The following is an 18,150-nucleotide window of genomic DNA, read 5'->3' as shown; positions in this document are numbered from 1 at the left end:
GTTGATCTTCGGAACCAGGCGAACTTGTGACGGCTCTATGTGCAATCCTAGCTCTTGTTCTGATAATTGTTACAAGTCATTCAAATCGTAACTAGCATCCGATCTCACCGAGATATTTTGATAATATGCAACGGCATTTGCTCCTCCATCTTGTGCGTTCTTGGTTACTCTGACGAGTAGGCATTCCCGGAAAGAAAACAGCAGATCGAATCAATTCTTGGTCTTGCAAGAATCTTGTGCTCCTACATATTGAACTGGTCAAATTATGTCGTAATTTAGTATGTGAGGGACAAAGGTGGAAGTAGTGGGTATCAGAATTGATTCTCATCCGTCTTTCTCAACAGGGAGCCCAAAGCGGAGCCCAAGGGAACAAAGGGGACCTGAAAAGGCTGCTTGACTTGACCACAATGGGCTCATCTTCTGAGATTGTCGAGGTCAGCTGATCTTTTAGCCGGTCCGCGTTCCCCGAGTCCGCAGGCACACGACTCTTCGTCAACCAGTTTTCCGGGCGCTTTGAGAACCTGCTTCGACAGCATGACCAGCTGAGCAATTGACTACTGCTCCTCAAAGCCAAAATTCCACACTCGTTGTGCAAGGCTCATGCTGTGTCGGAACGTCTTTAGATAGATCTGCCTCGTGCGAAGTCTCTCCACCAATGTGCTGGAATACACTGGGAACCAAGGCGAATGACGCAAGTTTTGTGTGCTCTGCAAACTCCTTAATCCGGCGGTCTGCATGGCCATCTTTCACCCTTCGAAACCAATCAGCTAACCCTGGAACAATCTTGCGTGGAAACACCAGGCTCTGCCCACAGCATCCATCGTCCATCAGCACAATACCACTCTTCAGAGGGAAGACACTCAATCTGCCGGCTGCGAAGCACAGTGCAATGACTGCCGCACAGACAGTTACACAAAATAGTAACACTGCTGGTCGAGACCACCTCCTTTGCAGCACTGGGACCATAGGCCTCGGTAGGAACACCAAGGCCACCGTCGTCCCGGTGATAGCGGCAGACCAAGCAAAATAAGCTGGCGCTCTTTGTGACTGCCAGCCTAAGAATCCTTCCGCAAAGAAAAGTCGCAGGTACCAATCTGTTTGCTGAAACTTTCAGGATTGTAAAGCCTGCTTAGTCTGTAGGTACCATCTATCACCGGCCAGCACATCATCCTCAGCAATAAGAATATAAGGGGCACCGGTATCAGAGCATCTCTCCAGGATGAAGGTATAGTCTAAACGACCCTTCGTCCAGTAATCTTTACTGCCTTCTAGGGCAACAAGATCGTCGTACCCAGGGAGAGTTTCGTTGTACTTAAAGACAATATCCACAACCTGCTTCAGCCATGGTTGCTCGTACGCATAATGTACTCGTGGTACTGTATTAGCAATCAAAACTAGGAAGATGATTTCTTGCCGCTCGGTATCTGATAGACCATTAAAGAGCGATCCTATGGTGTAGTGGAGGTATTGCGAATTGTTCCGCATAATACTTGGGATTCCGACGCAGAGGACCGTAGGTAGGCTCGCTGACAGTGCGATGAAAAGGTCTGTGTAGTTCGAGTCTTGAACGAATTCCACCGCTTCTTCTTTTATTCTCCTCGAATATTTCGCTTGATACGCAGTGTTTGGATAGAAGAATAGTGATGTAGGATCGCGCTTGCAGGCTTGGGATAGATATACAGCGACGAGTCCGTACATCAAGAACAATGCGCTGCAGATGACAAGGTTCCGAACTGACTGCGCGCCTCTCAATCCTCAGTCACTCTCAACGATATCGGGGAAGGCGTGCTGCCGACAGCTCCTTATCGCGTTGCCGAGTACTTCGGGCCCTAACTTAGTTTTGCTTAGTCCGCCGATCGGGATTAGCTCTCTGCAGACATTGACAAAGACACGTCCCTACATCTCCCACACTTTCGGGGTGAGCCCTTGGGGTGAGCGCTTGGGCGCAGGGCTGGATTTGCTTAATTGGATTCCTGCTCTACAACGCACGATTCAACCGACACACCGCTGCACTGCCAGCCAAGGTTACGAGAAAATTTAGGCAGCAGCCAAAGAGCAGGGAATCTGCCAGGTTCCCTGACGCCCGTCTGAAACACATGCCTAGCTGAGAGGTAAGTATAGCCGATCCGTTAGGGGCCAGATTAGGCCTCCATTTGTTTACTCAGGGAGCGCTCCGTGAGGGCTCAGTGATGCTCAGCCTACACTCAGTCAAAGCTCAGGTTAAAGCAGCCTTCGCTCACCCTCTAGGCTTAAACCGTAAATGGCAATTAGGTTTTTCGTTCTCGAGTAATAGAGGTACCTAGGTAATATTTTATACCACCCCTTTTTGGGTCAAGGCCCGAATCCTGCCCTTCTGTCATATTCCAAGCCCCAAAGGCTACGCGAGAGGGGGGAAAAGCTTGTTGCTGCTGCTGCTGCTAAGAGGGAGCCGGGCTGTCAGCTTTCTCTTTGGGACTTGGGAACGGGGTGAAACTCTGAGTCGACGTCGAACGCTGCACTCAAGAAGAAAAAAAAGAAGAAGAAAAAGAAAAGACTACTTCTAATCCTATGGTGTCTATTTCACAGCCAATTGATTGAGAAGGGATACATAGATACAGGATTTGGAGTCCTGGTGTGTGTAAGTGACTCCCCCATACGACACAAAGCGCTATATGCATCCTCGTCCACCACCTGGGGGCCTTGCACCCTGACAAGGACGATGCCCGTCGAGAGGCCCTTCGAGGGGGACTTCCTGTTCGTAAACCACAATGCCAAGCAGATGAAGGCCTCGCCCAACCGGCGCAAGGTCTTCTCCCATGTCCAGAACCAATATCGCAACTGGAAGCGGCAAGAAGACATGCGGGCCTTGCGGGCTTCGATCAAGGCACCTTTACCTGACGCCCAGCCATCGGTCAAGCATGCCAGACACGTACAGAGTCCAGGAACGGGGGACTCGGACGCCGAGAGTTGCCAACGAGTCTCTACAAAGATCGCGATCCGCTCGCTGATCAACGACGAGGACTTGGGACGGCCAGATCAGGCGGTGTCGACGCACCAGGCGCACATAACACCCCTTCAACCACAGTCCCTCATGACGATCTTGGGCAAAGGAAACTCGGACCCCTTTGGTGCCTATGCGGTCGAGATCACCCCGACCGCCAACGACATGCTGAGTTTCCATCGCGACTTCGTCATCCCGGCCCTCTACCACACCACCAAGCACCGATGGATGACGAGCGCCAGCGCGTGGCGGGACTGGCGCGACTGCGTCGACGGGCTGGGCGATGGGGTCGATGGCCTCGGGGACGAAGGCGCCGGGTGCGGATTCATCGCCAGCTGCGCGGCCGAGGCGGCCGTCATCTCGCTGAACCCGGCCGTCCAGAGGCAGGCCGTTTACTACCGGGCCAAGAGCATGGCTGTGCTGCGGAAACGCCTCGCCACCGGCATCTTCCATCGCGGCCAGCTCTACTGGCACATCCATCTCCTGGTGGGCGCCGACACACTGAACCGCGACCTGGCCGGCACGGCCGCGCACCTCAACATGTTGCGGTGGTACTTCGAGCACGATGGAACCAAGCTGGACACGGATCTGCTGCTGTACGTCATCTACTACGATATCCACCGCTCGTCGATGTTCCTCTGCCACCCCGTATTCGACATGGACCAGTGGCTCCCCGAGAAGCTGCAGCCCGTTGTCGACGCCGCCTGGCCCTACCTCCCAGACCTGTCTGAAGTGAAGGACCGGTTTTTGGATCCGTCGATCGACGACCCCAGACTACGGACGCTGTTCATCGAGCGGAGAGAGAGCCTCGCGGTGTGGCTGTTCCAAACCGGCGCCGCCGAGGAGTCCGGCGCCCACACCACCGCGCTGATGGGCTGGTTGCTCGTCCGCGTGTACCTGCACCAGGGCCAGCTTGTGAACTTGTTCCTCGAGGCAAAGGCACGGTCCAAGGCCATCCCGCCTCCGCGCCCCGTGAACTCGGTCCTATGCCAGGGCTACATCTCGCTGGCGACACTGCTCTACGTGCGCGCCATCTCGTTCAACGCGACCGTGTGCGGCGTGCGGCTCTTCGACGCCACGGCCACCATCCTCGCCAACATGCAGGAGATGCTCCAGCTCAGCGAGAGACCCTCGTCCGCCAGCTCCGCGGACTACGAACGGTACGAGCACGCCCGCCTCTGGGCGCTGTACGTGGGCGCCGCCGCCGAGTTGTTCATGGACATGAAGCCCGAGGACGAGACCGGGTGGTTCACCGCGCAGTTTGCCGCCAAGGCCGTCAAGCTGGGTGTGGCCCGGTGGGATGAGGTGAGGAGCGTGCTGAGGGGCTTTCTGTACACGGATACAATGCATCCTTATGGGGAGGAGTGGTTTGCTAGGGTGTTGAGCACCGCGAGGAAGAAAACGGAAGCTGGATGAATCCTGGTGGGCAAGGCGCCTGGAGGTGTGCGTGGCCTGTCTTCTCATGAACTTTCTTTGAATGGTATGCATAGCTCTTACTGGTCTTTGGGAGGTTGTTTGAGCATCAAGCAAGCGAATCTGGGAGCATAAGTCATCTCCAGCGTCGACATCCTTATATACGCACTTGCTACAGACATGTATTTTCCTGGTAAGAGTTGCAGGAGGACTACCTCGAAAAGGTCTTGATCTCTCTCCATTCAGGTGTTCTTCTAGCCCAAGTCCCGACGAGCCTGTACTGGAGCTGTGAACGATGGATATTGAGTCCGCTTCTTCGAGGCTCCTCTCCTTTGTTGAGGGGGGGGGTCAGTTAGTAGTGGGGAAGGTCAGCCGCGACGCGGTTTTGCGATGTTGCGTCTTTTGCTCCGCGCAGACAAATGAGGCACGCCCCAGACAGTCACAATTGCGCTGTGTCTCTCATCTATTACCTGGTCAGGTTGACTACTACTTACAGGTACCTCTTCTTCCCGGATTTTGGAAATTGCGAGTTGGACTGGATTCGAAGTCGACGACGCTTCCGAGGCAGCATGACGTGAATGCGACCAGCTTCACACATCTTTTCGGTCACAGACGCACAGACGAACTCTCCACATTTACCTCTGCCTGTGCCTCTGCAGCCATTTGTCGTCTTGTTGCTCTCTGGTATACTTTTCAGTCTGCAGACAGCTCTGAGGGACCGCCACTGCGAGAGAGAGAGAGAGAGAGACACCCCTCCTCGAACCTCTACCTTCTCCTTCTCAACCTCCCTTTCACAATGTCGCGCTCGCCGACCCCCCAACCTGCGAAAACCGCAGTCGATCGCCAGTCCACCACGCCCTTCCTGTTGAACTTTTGCTACCGATCCTCCGCCTTCCACAGCCTGACCGACTTCCCCATCCCGACCCCGTCCAACCCGCACCCGCACCTACCTGCCCACCTGCAAATCTACACGTGGATGAGCTGCACCCTACGAGAACTCGCGCTGCTGTTGACGCAGGCCCTGCCGCAGATCTTGCCTGATCCGGCCGTCGGCACGCGGCTGAGCTTCAGACTGGTCTACCCCGACGTCCACGCCAGCCGGGGCGGCGGGGGGCGGCTAGAAAGCGAAGGACGAGGGAGATACCTGAGCAAAGAGATAGGGAGTGTCGTTGTCTCGGCGCCTGAATATTCCAATGGGGGTGGTGGCGGACGTGGTGGTGTCCAGCTCGAAGGAGACGACGCGGGCAAGACGCTGGAAGACGCGCGGTTTGTCATCGGGGACTTTATCGACTGTGCCGTGTTTCCTCCCCTGAGCGACGGCACCGTGGTGTCTCGAGGAAGTGTCAGTGGCAGAGGAGGGTCCAGAGAAAACGGGTATGGGAGGGTGCGAGGAGGCGGGTACGGTCTGAGCAGCAGGGGCAGCTTCAATGGCTACTCGTCAAGAGGTGACTTTGGCGGCTCGGGCAATATCCCAAGCGGTGAGTGGAGGCGAGGAGAAAGGCTTCCTGACTCTGGTGGCTACCGAGGTGGAAGAGGTGCGAGGAGAGGCTATTGAGGCCGAATTCGGGCTCGAGAGGAGTCTAAACAACGCACAATCTCCCGCAGCAAGCTTGCTCGGGTGCAGAGGGAACAAAATACCCCTTGAGGATGCACCTGGGATCGTGTCTTGGTAGCGAGAATCCCGGCTCCGCGACCGACACAAAGCATTCACACTCCCAAGAAAAGGGCGGACTGGTCGCAGGATGGGAGCATTTTCGAGTCATGTGCAGAGACCAAAATTTCCCGACGGTGCGTTACAGGCAAGGTACTTTTCTCAGGTTACTCGGTGTGTCTCACAGATAGCTAGGAAATGTTTCCTCTTGGGGAGATACAGCCATTTCAACGAGCCGTCCACAAAAAGCAACTGAGGCTCCGGATGCAAGTATCAGCCTTCCGAGACTGCGGTGAACAAGCTGGGTCTGTCGGCGAGAAGGTCTAGAACCACAAGGGCTGAGGGACGTGCCACTCGGAGGATGAGCGCGCAGATAAGCTACATGAAATAGCCTCGCCGGAGCTCTGAGAATGGAGCTCTCGCAATGTTCTGTATCTTTCACCGCCATCTTGGGCGCCAGCCTCACGTGGTCCCGTTGATACGCTGCTGTGCTGTTGACGAGAGAGAAAAGATTGGGATGGGTATGACGTAGACACCCACCAATAGTGAAGCTGTTGAACCAGAGGACATGCTGGCGCCCACCCAGGCACCGCCTAAAGCCCAAAGCCTCCCGCCCTGGAGCCACCAAGGGCGCCCGGCCCGCCAGAACCACCTGGGCGCCCCTTGGACCGCCCCCCCACCCGCCGTCACCCCCCATCCCTCCCGAGCTCTTGAATGGCTGTGGCGTCTTCCCCAGCTTCAATCACCCCCCACCAGTCACTGTCCGGCGCCAATCGCTGCCCACCGCTGCCCGATCTCCCATGGCCATTTCTGCCCATAAACAAAAACTTATCAGCGTGTCACATCCCACCCTGCACTCTGACGTTCCTCCCTTCCAGTCTCAGTCTCCGAACACCACCACCACCGTATCTCTTTGCTGCAGGATTTCTTCTTTCGTCCTCACTTATAGACTTTGCTCTTCATCTCTCTTCTTTTCGTTATTCTAGACTCAGAAGTAGCGGATCGTCAACCGTCAATATGGGCAAAGTAAGTTCACTCTCAACGTCCACTTCTTTTACCCCTCCGTCGCCCAACAGCTGTGATTGACCGCTTATTCCCTCGCCACTGTAACACAAAACAAAAGCCGGTGATGGAAACTGACAAGATACCTTCCTACAGGTCAAGTACGTTCTCCTTGACTGCGACAACACCCTCTGCTTGTCCGAGCGCCTGGCCTTTGAGGCTTGCACCGATCTCACCAATGAACTCCTCGAGATGTACGGCGTCAAAGAGCGCTACACGGTCGAAGGCCTGCTCGAAACCTTCGTCGGCCAGAACTTCCGTGGTATGATGGTCGGTCTCCAGAAGAAGCATGGCTTCGAGATGCCCCCGGAGCAGCTCGAGGAATACGTCAACAAGGAGCTCGGAGCCGTCACCGCCAAATTGTCCGCCAAGTGTCAACCGTGCCCCGGTGCCCCTGAGGAGATGGAGCGCTTGCACCAGGCCGGATACCCCATGGCTGTCGTTAGCACCTCTGCCAAACCCCGCGTTGTCGCCTCTCTCGAGAAGGTCAAGATCGACCACTATTTCCCCAACGCCCACGTCTACAGCGCCGCCACCTCGCTCAACCCCCCCTCCAGCAAGCCCGATCCCAAGATCTACCTCTACGCCTGCGAGCAGCTCGGTGTCAAGCCAGAGGAGTGCATCACGGTCGAAGACAGCAAGAGTGGTGCCACCGCCGCCATGCGTGCTAATATTCCCTGCATTGGCTACGTCGGCGTCTACAAGTTGGAGGATGGTGAGGAGAAGATGAAGCAGATGGCCCAGGTTCTCAAGGAACAGTGCAACTGTGTCGAGATCATGTACGAATGGACGGAATTCCCAAAGATCTTGGAGAAGATCGAGAACGGGAACTAAGTGAGATACTTGTTCTCTCGCCGATGCTGGATGAACAGTCATGACCATGACCGGGTGATGAGATGACGAAAACGGAGCCTCAAGACACTGTAAACGACTTTACAAAAAGGAAATGAGCCCAGTCGGAGCGGAGATAGGGTAACCAGAGCAGAGCGGCCTTTGCACCAAACGTTCTTTGCCAGATCCACCTGGTTGAGATAGGCTCCCAGGACCTCTGGCCTAGGCCCTAGACGCCCTCGTTTGGCTTGGAATAGAAAAATGAACTCTTTGATACAAAAGGCTACGAGCTGGTGGGGTTTATTTGTTTTCAGTCATCCGGACCCTCTCTACTAACCGTCCCACCATCTCCCTCATGACATGCTTCTCTCCCGAGTAATCCATATCGAACCAGTAGTTCACCGCTATGCACGGCGCCACCGTCTCGCTCCCATTGCTCTCGTCTCCCTCCCAGAAACCACATTCCTGGGTGACGTGGTGGAACCAGCCCGCGGGCAGATAGAGAATCTCGCCTTCCGAGACGGTGACGCTGAGAGGGCGGGCGTATTTGTAGTACGGGTATCTTTTTGAGGTGGCTGGCGGAGGCGAGAGCGGGTCGATGGGGATCCAGGGGATGCGGTTCGTGTCTTCGTCTCCGGGATCGGGCTCTGAGGTGGATGGTGACGATAGAAGTGGGATGGATGTGGGAGGAGTAGTATCTGAACCTCTCTCGTTGTAGTCGTTGTTCTCGGTGCAGTCCTGCCCCTTCTCGCCGTTGTTGTCCTCGTCGTCCATCACAATCCTAAACTCTCTCATCTCCTCCCCTTTCCCTTCCCCGTCATCCCCGTTCTGTCCCCCCTGATCCTCAAACGCCCACCGCCCCGTCCGGACCCTCTCGGCGTGCAAACACACCTCCTCCAGGGTACTGTACAGTACGAACCGCTTCCGCCCTTTCACCACCAGGTACAGGTTCTCGTACGGGTCGCGGTGCGTGCTGGTCACGGACCGCGCGTTGCCGATCCAGACGTTGACGGCCTCGGGCGCGCCGAGCACCCGCGTGCTGAAGGGCGGGGGCCCGCGCGGGAGGGAGCTCTGCAGGGCCGAGAGCGGCGGGGTGTGCAGGTTCGAGTTTTGGGATTGGAGGTAGTAGATTGGTGCTTTTGTTCCCGCGGATATGGTTGGCGATGTGGTTGTGAATGCGGATGTGGGTGTCGGCGTGGGCGTGGTTCGAGATGACTTCGCGTTGGTGAGGGAGGGGGAGAGGGATGAAGGCGAGCAAGGCGAGGAAGGCTGCGGAGGACATAGCTTGTCGATCAGCGTGGAAAGCGTCATGTATGTCGAGGCCGGCTGGAGGAAGACCTGCTCGGGTTCTGTTTCTGGTCCCTCCTCATCCTTTTCTTCCTCGCGCTCTCTCCCATCCTTCGTCGCCATTCCTCCTCTTCCCCTCGTCGTGTCGTGACCATCGACTTCGCCGTCTCTTTGCTTCCCTAACGCTTGGCCCTTGAAGCCATCCCGTCGAGGTCGATCCCTCCTCCGAGGAAGAGAGTACAGCGCATCCGCCCTCCCGTCCGGAGTCACCGCGACCTCGACCTCTTCCCACACCAGCTCGCAGAGGCTCTTCTTCGTCCACTGAAAGCACGGCGCGGAGAGGATCGACCGCTGCTCTTCCCGAAGGTGTCGACGTTTGGCGCGTTTCAACGACAAAAGTTCTGGCGGCTCATCGCTGTTGTCGCAGTGGCTTTCGTCCTCGGGTTCTCTGTCCCCCTTGGTGACATGGTCGTCTAGGACACTGCGGTCAAGACGGTACACACACGGTCGTCCGCGCGCCACCTGTTGGCTGAATTCGAGGTATGTTGGGTACGCAAAGGTCGGGACGGTGGTGTCTGGGTTGAACGAGTGGTAGTCTTCAATCAAAGCGAGGAGGGTCGCGAGGGCGAAGTCCTCCACAGTCTCACTGTTGTTTGAAGCCGTCATTATTTCAGCATTGAAGGATTGGCCCAACTTTCTGCTGAGAGAGGCACGTCCCGAAACTTTTACTGGCAGCGAGTGGTGAGCTTCGCCTTCATCTCATCGGCCCAAGATCCCAGCCGTCTGCACTCAAAAATCCCATCTCTCATATACATGCAGGCGGGCTGGATAATGTCAACCCTTCACAGTCTGGGAGCGCTCAACTTCTAACGCTGTCCTTTTGATTCCAATACCGACAGCAAGAAATTGTCAACTGAGGTTCAAGAATTTTGATTCCTGCCGAAGTCTCCCCGAATACGACATTGGTCTGTTCAACAGGCAGGCCACGCCTCTACGCAGAGTCAACTGAATTCAATGCTTAACCAGCTATTATCGGCTTTTGCTCCCAGGCTCAGAGTCCCGTCGGAACTCTTGTGCCCCACGGATTCCACAATGGGCCATTGTATTCAAATCCATCCCGTGGGGTCGGTTCAACAACGATGTGGAGAAAGAACCCGAATCAAAAGCCCGTAGAGCAGCAGGCTGAGGACAGACATAAGCTTGGGGTACACGCTCAACTTCGAAGGCCTGAGTGTCAGCTTTACGACCATCAGCTTCGACGTGCTCGCAAATCCTGACAGATGACAACTAATCGCATCTCAATACCTCCTCAACTTCGAGATCTCGAGCTGGCTGATGTCGTCTGACGGACAAAAAGGGCTGTGATAACGGAAGGGAATTGCGCGGAGAACCTATAAAGTCCCCCTTGCAACTCGACCAACAACCGCGATACTCCTATGAATGGTTTGATCTCACGCAAGCCATGGGCTCTCTACGTGTAGAGTCCTCCTCAACTTACCCAGTCGCCATCATAGGAGGCGGCCCGACTGGTCTATCGGCCTCAATCCTGCTCTCGCTGCTCAACATACCCCATGTCCTGTTTGAACGATATCCTTCGACATCCATTCATCCAAAGGCATGCGGGTACAACCATCGTACAGTCGAAATCTGGCGCCGCATGGGCATCGAAGAGGAGCTGATCAGGCAACGTGCCCCATTAGACAACGTCAGCAGGACAGCATGGTATACCAGCTTCGGCCCTGGTGGAAGGGAAATTGTCAGCCGCGACTCGTGGGGCGGAGGAGCTTACAAGGAAGAATATGCCACTGTTTCGCCCTGTCAGTATTCTACTATGCCACAGATCAGACTCGAACCGATATTGCAGAAACGGGCGCTGGAACTGAACCCGACGGGAATCCTTTACAACACCGAAGTTACAAAAGTTGAAGAGGTTGATGACCACGTCATCGTCACTTATCTACGTAAAGGCGGGGAGTCGGGGACCGTCAAAGCACAATACTGTATTGGCGCCGATGGTGGTCGCAGACTCACGGATGACTTGGGGGTTGGCTGGGAGGGCGAACGTGATATTGTCGATATGGTGTCTGCTCACATTCGGGCTCCCATATCCCTTGAACACCCGGACACTCGTAACTTCATCACCTGGTTCGTCAACCCAAAGTTGGGTGGCACAATTGGTTCAGGATACCTCTACCACTTGGGCCCATATCCCATGTCACCCGACACGGAGGAATGGCTCTTTGCATGCGGTCTCAACCCGGCAGATCCAAAACGTTTCGATGAGTCGGCGATGTTGAAGCGGATGCACAATACATTACAAATTCCCGATCTGAAAGTTGAACTACTGTCCGTCAACCATTGGTATGTCAACGCGTTATGCGCGACACGATATCGCAGCAAGAAATCCACAGGCCGGGTGTTCATGGCGGGAGACGCTGCACATCGGATCCCCCCCTGGGGAGCATTAGGCCTGAACACGGGCATCCAGGACGTTCATAACCTGGTATGGAAGCTAAATCTCGCCATCAAGGGGATTCCGTCATCTCTGGGCAAAAACAATGATTGCAATGCACTTCTCGATACTTATGACACAGAACGGCGTCCCGTGGGTCAACGCGTGCGAGACTGCGCATTGCATAACCTCCGTGCGTTTGGGCTGGTCATGGACAAAGCAATCGGTGTCTCGACTGAGAACAGCCAAACCGAAAACGTTGCCAACATGGATTCATTCCTCGATATATCGACCGAAAATTCAGACGGCGCTGCACGTCGAGACGCTGTCCAACGCGCACAAAAGATCCTCGACGATGAATTCCACGCTCTTGGGGCGGAGGTTGGTTGGTTCTATCCCGACCTCGATGTCAACGGCGAAGGCAAGGCGAGTAATCATGATGGACAACTCAAGGACAACGGCGAGCTGGATTTGCTGTATTATCACCCCTCAACGATTCCGGGACATCATTTACCGCACGCGTGGCTGGAGCAGGGAGACAAGAGGTTGTCGACCAGAGATTTGGTCAAGTATGATGGATTTGTCCTGATCACCTCGCATCCGGAGTTGTGGGGAAAGGCCGTGGTGGAAGAAGGAGGTGGACTGGTGACCTTGATTGAGATCTCAGACATGATTGAAGAAGCAGACGGTAGATTTTCCTGGAAGGATGTAGATGGAAAGTGGGCTTCCCAGCGCGGTGTTGGGAGTTCCGGCGCAGTCCTGGTTCGTCCTGACGGGATAGTGGTCTGGCGGGCACAAGCATTCGATGAGAGCAGCCACGGGAAGATTGGATGGTTGAGAGATGTGCTTCGGAGGGCATTAGTGCTTCGATAGGTCCTCAAGGTCCCAACGAGCCACCCACTCTGGCACCACATCAGCTGGGACTGATGCACAAGGCTGGATGCCTGACTTACCCCGCACGAGGCTGCCAGAGCTCTCAACCTCACTGACAATCGAGCTGTTGATATATCCTCGATAAAGCTGGCCGTATCCCCCCATTAACTCCGCTCAACGGACAAGAAACATGCAGCTCGTCAACTATGCAGCCTGGATCCCTGCTGAAAGGGCCGACCTGGTGGTCGCCACTGCGCCCTTCCCGGAGCTCTCGCCCGACGAGCTTGTCATCACGAACCGCGCCGTAGCTGTGAACCCGGTGGATTGGAAGATCCAGGCTTCGGGCGGCTTTGGTGTTCAGTACCCGGGCATTCTCGGGGAAGACATCGCGGGAGAAGTCCTGGAGGTGGGCAAGAATGTGAAGAGGTTCAAGAAGGGGGATCGCGTCATTGCCCACGCGCTGGGACTTGGGAACGGGAGTGCCTATGGCGGCTTTCAACTCTATCCTCGAGTCAAGGTCCAGACAGCCGCGAAGATCCCGGACGGCATGGAATTCAAGGCTGCGGTGGTGCTGCCGCTGAGTATCTCGACCGCTGCGGCCGGGCTGTATCTCAAGGGGATGCTGGGGCTGAAGTATCCTGAGGCCAAGAACAAACGGGCGGGTCGAATGTGGATGCCAGAAACGGGGAACAGATCTGAGGACGTGGACGAGACAATCAAGGAAGCGAGGACGAAGAAGAAGAAGGCCGTGCTGCTCCTCTGGGGTGGGTCGTCGTCCGTCGGCTCGTCGGTCATCCAGCTTGCTGTGGCTTCGGGCTACGACGTCGTCACCACGTCCTCGCCGGCAAACTACTCCTACTGCAAAGCCCTGGGCGCCTCGCTGGTGCTTGACTATCACAACCCCGACATCGTGCCCATACTCGTCTCGCTGCTCAAGGAGAACGGCGCGCCCGTCGCAGGAGCATATGACGCCATCGGAACCGACACGACCGTCCGGCAATGCGCAGCGGTCCTGCACGCTGTTGGCGGTGGGACGGTCGCAAGCGTGGTTTCTACGCCGGGGGATCTTCCGAAAGGCGTCAAGGCGGCCAGAATCTCAAGCACGAACGTCGTGAGTCAGGAAGGCGGCGTTGTTGCGACCAAAATATGGGCCGAGTACGTGCCTGCGGCCTTGAAGGACGGGTCGTTGGAGGCGGCCCCAGCGGAGCTCGTGGTGGGCAACGGGTTGTATTTTGTCCAAGGCGGCCTTGATAGGCAGAAGAGCGGGGTGAGTGCGCGGAAGGTGGTTATAACGCTGTGAGAGAATAACAGGCAATGCATGTGCCGCCCGGTGCCGACGCTATGGAGGAATGGATCTAACTACTATTGGCTAGCCATGGCGTGGTAATAATAGCCGAGAGCGGGGAAAGCGGGGCTGGTATTCAGTGCCCTCGTCACCATTGTCCAAAAGAGGTATAGCTGGGGACTTCCGACCCGCGAGGCTCAGGCTGAGAACTGCTGGACACCAACTTTTCCAAGACCGGATGGCGTTGTGCCTCGCAACAAGAAACACGGAAATCCGCAGGTGTTCAGGCGGAAGCGGGCGTCTGTCTCTGGCTGCACCAGCTGTGGTTGCTCACAGCCGAACAAGTCGAGGAGGATCTGATCCAGAACTGTCAGGATAAGGCTGAGAATTTCTAGCGGCCCTCTGCTCACGCCATGATCCACTCTGCAACCTCTTTTCTTTGTTTCAGCCTCAGCGTTGATTCGTGACTACCCCAACTCTCCTTCTCCCACTCACCGGAACCCAGCAGAAAGAAGTAGTACCCGATACGAGCCGCCAAGGAAGCCTGCAGCATAAAGGAAGTCCTGTGGCGACAGGGCGACTGGCGCCTGACTAGAATAGGACAGGCGTGCCTCGTGACAGCCAGCCCAGCCCAGATCCTCAGGTGTCAGAAGTTGGGACGTTCCGCCTGGTCTTTGCGTTACCGGCATCACTGAAGCGAGCCAACTTCGTGGCTCAGTTGCAAACTTCTTCCTTCCTTTGATCATTCGGGCCGGGCATCACATCTCAGTTGGAACATCATATACCCTGGGCACCTCCTCCTGAGGCTGGCGAGATCAGCATTGTCTTGTGCCTATGAGGCTGAACGTCCGCCGCCGACCGTGCAACGACCCCTCTCGACCCCGTGGATCATGCTAGCCCGCGTCTTCATCAGAATCTCACCTTCTGACGAGAATCATCGCCCGACTACTGCCAATCCATGCTCCCGCTGTGGGCTCCAGATCCGCCAGGGACTATCAACCCGGCGAAACTCGCCAAGAACGCTGGACGAGGACCTACAGCCGGCTCGGAGGTCCTGGACATCTCGTGCGCCCCTCTTTTCGCAGATGCTCAGAAACCTGCAGCATCATCAGCAGCAGCAGCAGCAGCAGCAAGCCAGGATGCTCTACCGATTTCTCCGTCGTCGTCGTCGTCGCCACCGCCGCCATCACCACCACCACCACCAATACCTCGTCCAACCGTCCCGCTCCCCCGCATCACCTCCGACTGGGAGAGCTATGATATTTTCCTGAGTGAGAGTCAGAGGCACCGGGAAAACCGGATCGAGTTCGAGACTGTGTATGCTTCCCACAACCGCCGATGTTCCACGAGGTCGAGACGCACTTCCCATTACGGCTACTTTCGGACCCAGACGCAGGACGGGGCGAGGATACATATCCCCCCGGATTTCGAGGCCGGTCTGGATGCGGCGGTGGTGATCGATCGCGCGAGGACGTCGATATACGACGCGTACCTTCTCCGAGCCGACATTATGAAGAACATCAACTTCTTCCGACGGCACCAAGTATGTTCAAATGTGCTAAGTCACAGCATCATTGAGTGAAGATTTTGCATGGACTAACAAATTTTCTTTGGTACTGAACAGATCGTATTCAATCCCGAGACGGCAACTTACGTCTTTGTCACCCGCGAAGGCCGCGTCGGGCTCGAGGGCCATGCTCGGACCGAAATCGAGTCCAGCAACCTCGACATCGTCACGGCCAAGTTTCGCAAGATCTTCCAGGACAAGACGTCGACGACGTGGAACCGACGATACGAATCCCTGTCACGGCGGCAAGGGCGGTTCGCGTTCATCGAGCTCGACTACCAAAAGACCGCGGCGCGCCCCAAGGAACTCCCGGAGTATACGGCGGTTGACACAAAGACCAACGAGGAAGTCAAGGATCTGATGGAGCACATCCTCTTCGGTGGCCCCGTGAGGAGTCGCAAGCACACCACGGGTGACGAGGGTGCCAGCACGTCCGGGTCGACGTGGCAGGCCTTCACGGCGCCGTACGAGCAGATCAGTTCGTGGGCCGTCTTCTCGGCGTTCAAGACGCTCGACCGGATCCGCCAGCACATCGAGTCCGGCAAGGCGATCAACTGGATGACCATCCTGAGGCTGTCGTCGCACTACCGCAGCCAGATGCCCTGCTGCTCGGGCGAGGACCGCCCCCCGGTGATCTCGAGCTACCACGCACTGTTCCTCGAGTCCAAGTTCCTGTACTGTCTGTGGCCACGGCGCGAGATCGCGACCATGGCGGCCGAGATGCACCGCCGGGGCGCGCAACAGCTGACGGCGCACCGGGCGCTGGCCCAGCCGCTGTACCAGGCGTACAGCTCGCTGCGGCACGGGTTCCGGCGGCTGACGGACGCGTCGACGCCCGAGTTCCGCCAACTCAGGAGCTACCTGGAGAACTCGTGCCACCGCATCCACTGCCTGACGGTGGAGCTGGAGGAGATCTACCGCGTCTTCGTGAAAGCGCGGCTCCCCAACCCGTACCGCGACTGGCTCGAGGCCAAGGAAGCGCAGCAGGACGGCGACCCGGCCGGCGACATGCGCCTGCTGCTGTGGCACGGCACGCCGCTCGACTCGCTGCTGGGCATCCTCGACCTGGGCCTGCAGATCCGCCGCCGCGGCGCCAGCTGGACGGGCACCATGTTCGGCAACGCCATCTACCTGGCCGACGCGGCCAGCAAGTCCGCCAGCTTCTGCCGCTACGAGGCCTGGGAAGGGCGCGGGGTCCTGCTCCTGTGCGAGGCCGACGTCGGCGTCCACCGCATCCGCTCCCAGACCAGCATCTACAACGGCCACGAGCTCATCCGGCAGTCCCGCGGCCGCCACCGGTGCATCGAGGGCCTCGGCCGCACGGGGCCCAAGACATGGAGGAAGATTGAGTGGGAGATGGAGCCTGGCGTGGGCGACGGGGTGCCCTTGATGGTATGTGTGTGTGTGTGTGTGTGTCTTTTTCGTTGGGTTTTTCTTTGGTCAAGAGAGGGGGAGGGGGGGGGAGTAAGTGGAGGATCCGTTGCTTAACTTCCCGTTCTTCCTTCTCTTTAAATTCCCCGTCTTTCTCCTCCTCTGTGATTTCTCCGGCTGCTCATTATCACTATCACACTTTTCGTTTCTGTTCACGCCCCTGTGCCAAAAGAAAAAGCAAAGGATGTTCCTCCTAACCTCGTACTATGAATCTCCTCGGCGCAGCCCGAGCCGACAGTCCCCTACAGCGACACCCACTCCGGTGGCACCCTGGGCTTCAACGAGTACGCGCTCTACGACCCCTCGCACGTGCTTCTGCGCTACCTGTTTCGCGTCAAGATCAAGCGACGACCTTACTAGCTAGCTACTCCTCAGATCCGGCCCTGGATGATGGATGATGATGACGACTATAATGGCTATTCTGATGGGTGTTGTTGTGGTTGCCGAGGATGCTATAGACGAATTCCTGGTTTTAATGCGCACTGACGGGCTTTCGCGCAGGGACGAAACATGGGCGTTGGGCGTCAATTTGTGTACACCACTGATATATGTCAGTGCGTAACGGATTGATTGACTGATTGATTGCACGGCTTCACGGCTGAGGACGCTTCACGAACGACCGACCGCCTTGGGATGGATGTGCCATCTGATGACATGAAACACGCATGACTTATGTGCTGGACACGACCCGAGGAAGCGTCTTACCCCCTTGGGTCAAGCAAGGTCCGGGATATCAAGTCTTTGAAGGGTGCATGACTTCGGTGGACGGATTCGTTTCTTCTCACTAGATTCTTCAAGACATTGGCGACTTATTTGCGAACCATTTTGGGGCTGGAGTTGGATTCAGGTTTGGGCTTTGGGTGTTTTTCTGGTGCTCAACGAACTTTTGAATGACTATGATCCAATGTGTTGTCATGACCGGGTCCGCACTGTTTGGCTCGATAATTTCGCGGAAATGGGTACAGCGTAATGATACTCCAAGATTACATCGTCGAGCCCCCCCGCCACCGAATGGACCAAGGACTCGTCTTCAGAAGCGTACTCGCTTGGATGACCATGTCAAGAACCGGATTCCCTCGTTTCTATGGTGTGACTGTGCCAGCAGTGACGTGTCATTCCACCCATTGAAAACAGCGCCTTGCGGAGATAGACACTGATAGACAGCGCCACGGCCACGGTTCGATTGCTGTTGTGTGGCCCCATAACTTGAATAGCTTCTCTTGCGCGCCTGATGTCGTGGAGTCAAAGGCTTTTCGTTTGCCGCTGTGCGCCGCTCTCACCATCACCCGCCACATCGTTCCGAAGATTGTGTACAACA

At 56.4% G+C, this 18,150-nt stretch overlaps 7 protein-coding genes across 7 annotated transcripts; 5 read left to right on the top strand and 2 right to left on the bottom strand.

Moving 5' to 3' along the window:
- Window positions 1-1,110: 1,110 nt before the first annotated feature.
- PV07_02605 (uncharacterized protein) lies at window positions 1,111-1,698 on the bottom strand (the record flags this gene model as incomplete). Its single annotated transcript, XM_016389227.1, has 1 exon — window positions 1,111-1,698. The coding sequence occupies one exon, from the start codon at window positions 1,696-1,698 to the stop codon at window positions 1,111-1,113; it is 588 nt and encodes a 195-aa protein (XP_016251129.1).
- A 731-nt stretch (window positions 1,699-2,429) lies between these two features.
- Window positions 2,430-4,583, top strand: PV07_02604 (uncharacterized protein). The gene has a single exon (XM_016389226.1). The coding sequence runs from the start codon at window positions 2,699-2,701 to the stop codon at window positions 4,394-4,396; it is 1,698 nt and encodes a 565-aa protein (XP_016251128.1). The 5' UTR covers window positions 2,430-2,698; the 3' UTR covers window positions 4,397-4,583.
- A 227-nt stretch (window positions 4,584-4,810) lies between these two features.
- Window positions 4,811-6,529, top strand: PV07_02603 (uncharacterized protein). Its single transcript, XM_016389225.1, has 2 exons — window positions 4,811-6,181; window positions 6,240-6,529. Exon 1 carries the CDS (start codon window positions 5,190-5,192, stop codon window positions 5,946-5,948), a length of 759 nt encoding a protein of 252 aa, XP_016251127.1. The 5' UTR covers window positions 4,811-5,189; the 3' UTR covers window positions 5,949-6,181; window positions 6,240-6,529.
- A 310-nt stretch (window positions 6,530-6,839) lies between these two features.
- PV07_02602 (uncharacterized protein) lies at window positions 6,840-8,280 on the top strand. The gene is made up of 2 exons (XM_016389224.1): window positions 6,840-7,070; window positions 7,203-8,280. The coding sequence occupies exons 1-2, from the start codon at window positions 7,062-7,064 to the stop codon at window positions 7,938-7,940; spliced, it is 747 nt and encodes a 248-aa protein (XP_016251126.1). The 5' UTR covers window positions 6,840-7,061; the 3' UTR covers window positions 7,941-8,280.
- On the bottom strand, window positions 8,192-10,103 carry PV07_02601 (uncharacterized protein). The gene has a single exon (XM_016389223.1). It carries the CDS (start codon window positions 9,888-9,890, stop codon window positions 8,238-8,240), a length of 1,653 nt encoding a protein of 550 aa, XP_016251125.1. The 5' UTR covers window positions 9,891-10,103; the 3' UTR covers window positions 8,192-8,237.
- A 2,603-nt stretch (window positions 10,104-12,706) lies between these two features.
- Window positions 12,707-14,233, top strand: PV07_02600 (uncharacterized protein). Its single transcript, XM_016389222.1, has one exon. The coding sequence runs from the start codon at window positions 12,740-12,742 to the stop codon at window positions 13,847-13,849; it is 1,110 nt and encodes a 369-aa protein (XP_016251124.1). The 5' UTR covers window positions 12,707-12,739; the 3' UTR covers window positions 13,850-14,233.
- A 295-nt stretch (window positions 14,234-14,528) lies between these two features.
- PV07_02599 (uncharacterized protein) lies at window positions 14,529-17,744 on the top strand. Its single transcript, XM_016389221.1, has 3 exons — window positions 14,529-15,377; window positions 15,459-16,793; window positions 17,058-17,744. Exons 1-3 carry the CDS (start codon window positions 14,793-14,795, stop codon window positions 17,190-17,192), a joined length of 2,055 nt encoding a protein of 684 aa, XP_016251123.1. The 5' UTR covers window positions 14,529-14,792; the 3' UTR covers window positions 17,193-17,744.
- Window positions 17,745-18,150: the final 406 nt, after the last annotated feature.

The sequence above is a fragment of the Cladophialophora immunda genome, assembly GCF_000835495.1.
Source record: "Cladophialophora immunda strain CBS 83496 unplaced genomic scaffold supercont1.2, whole genome shotgun sequence".
In the NCBI taxonomy this organism is placed as follows: domain Eukaryota; kingdom Fungi; phylum Ascomycota; class Eurotiomycetes; order Chaetothyriales; family Herpotrichiellaceae; genus Cladophialophora; species Cladophialophora immunda.
This window is presented reverse-complemented; position numbering and strand designations above follow the sequence as displayed.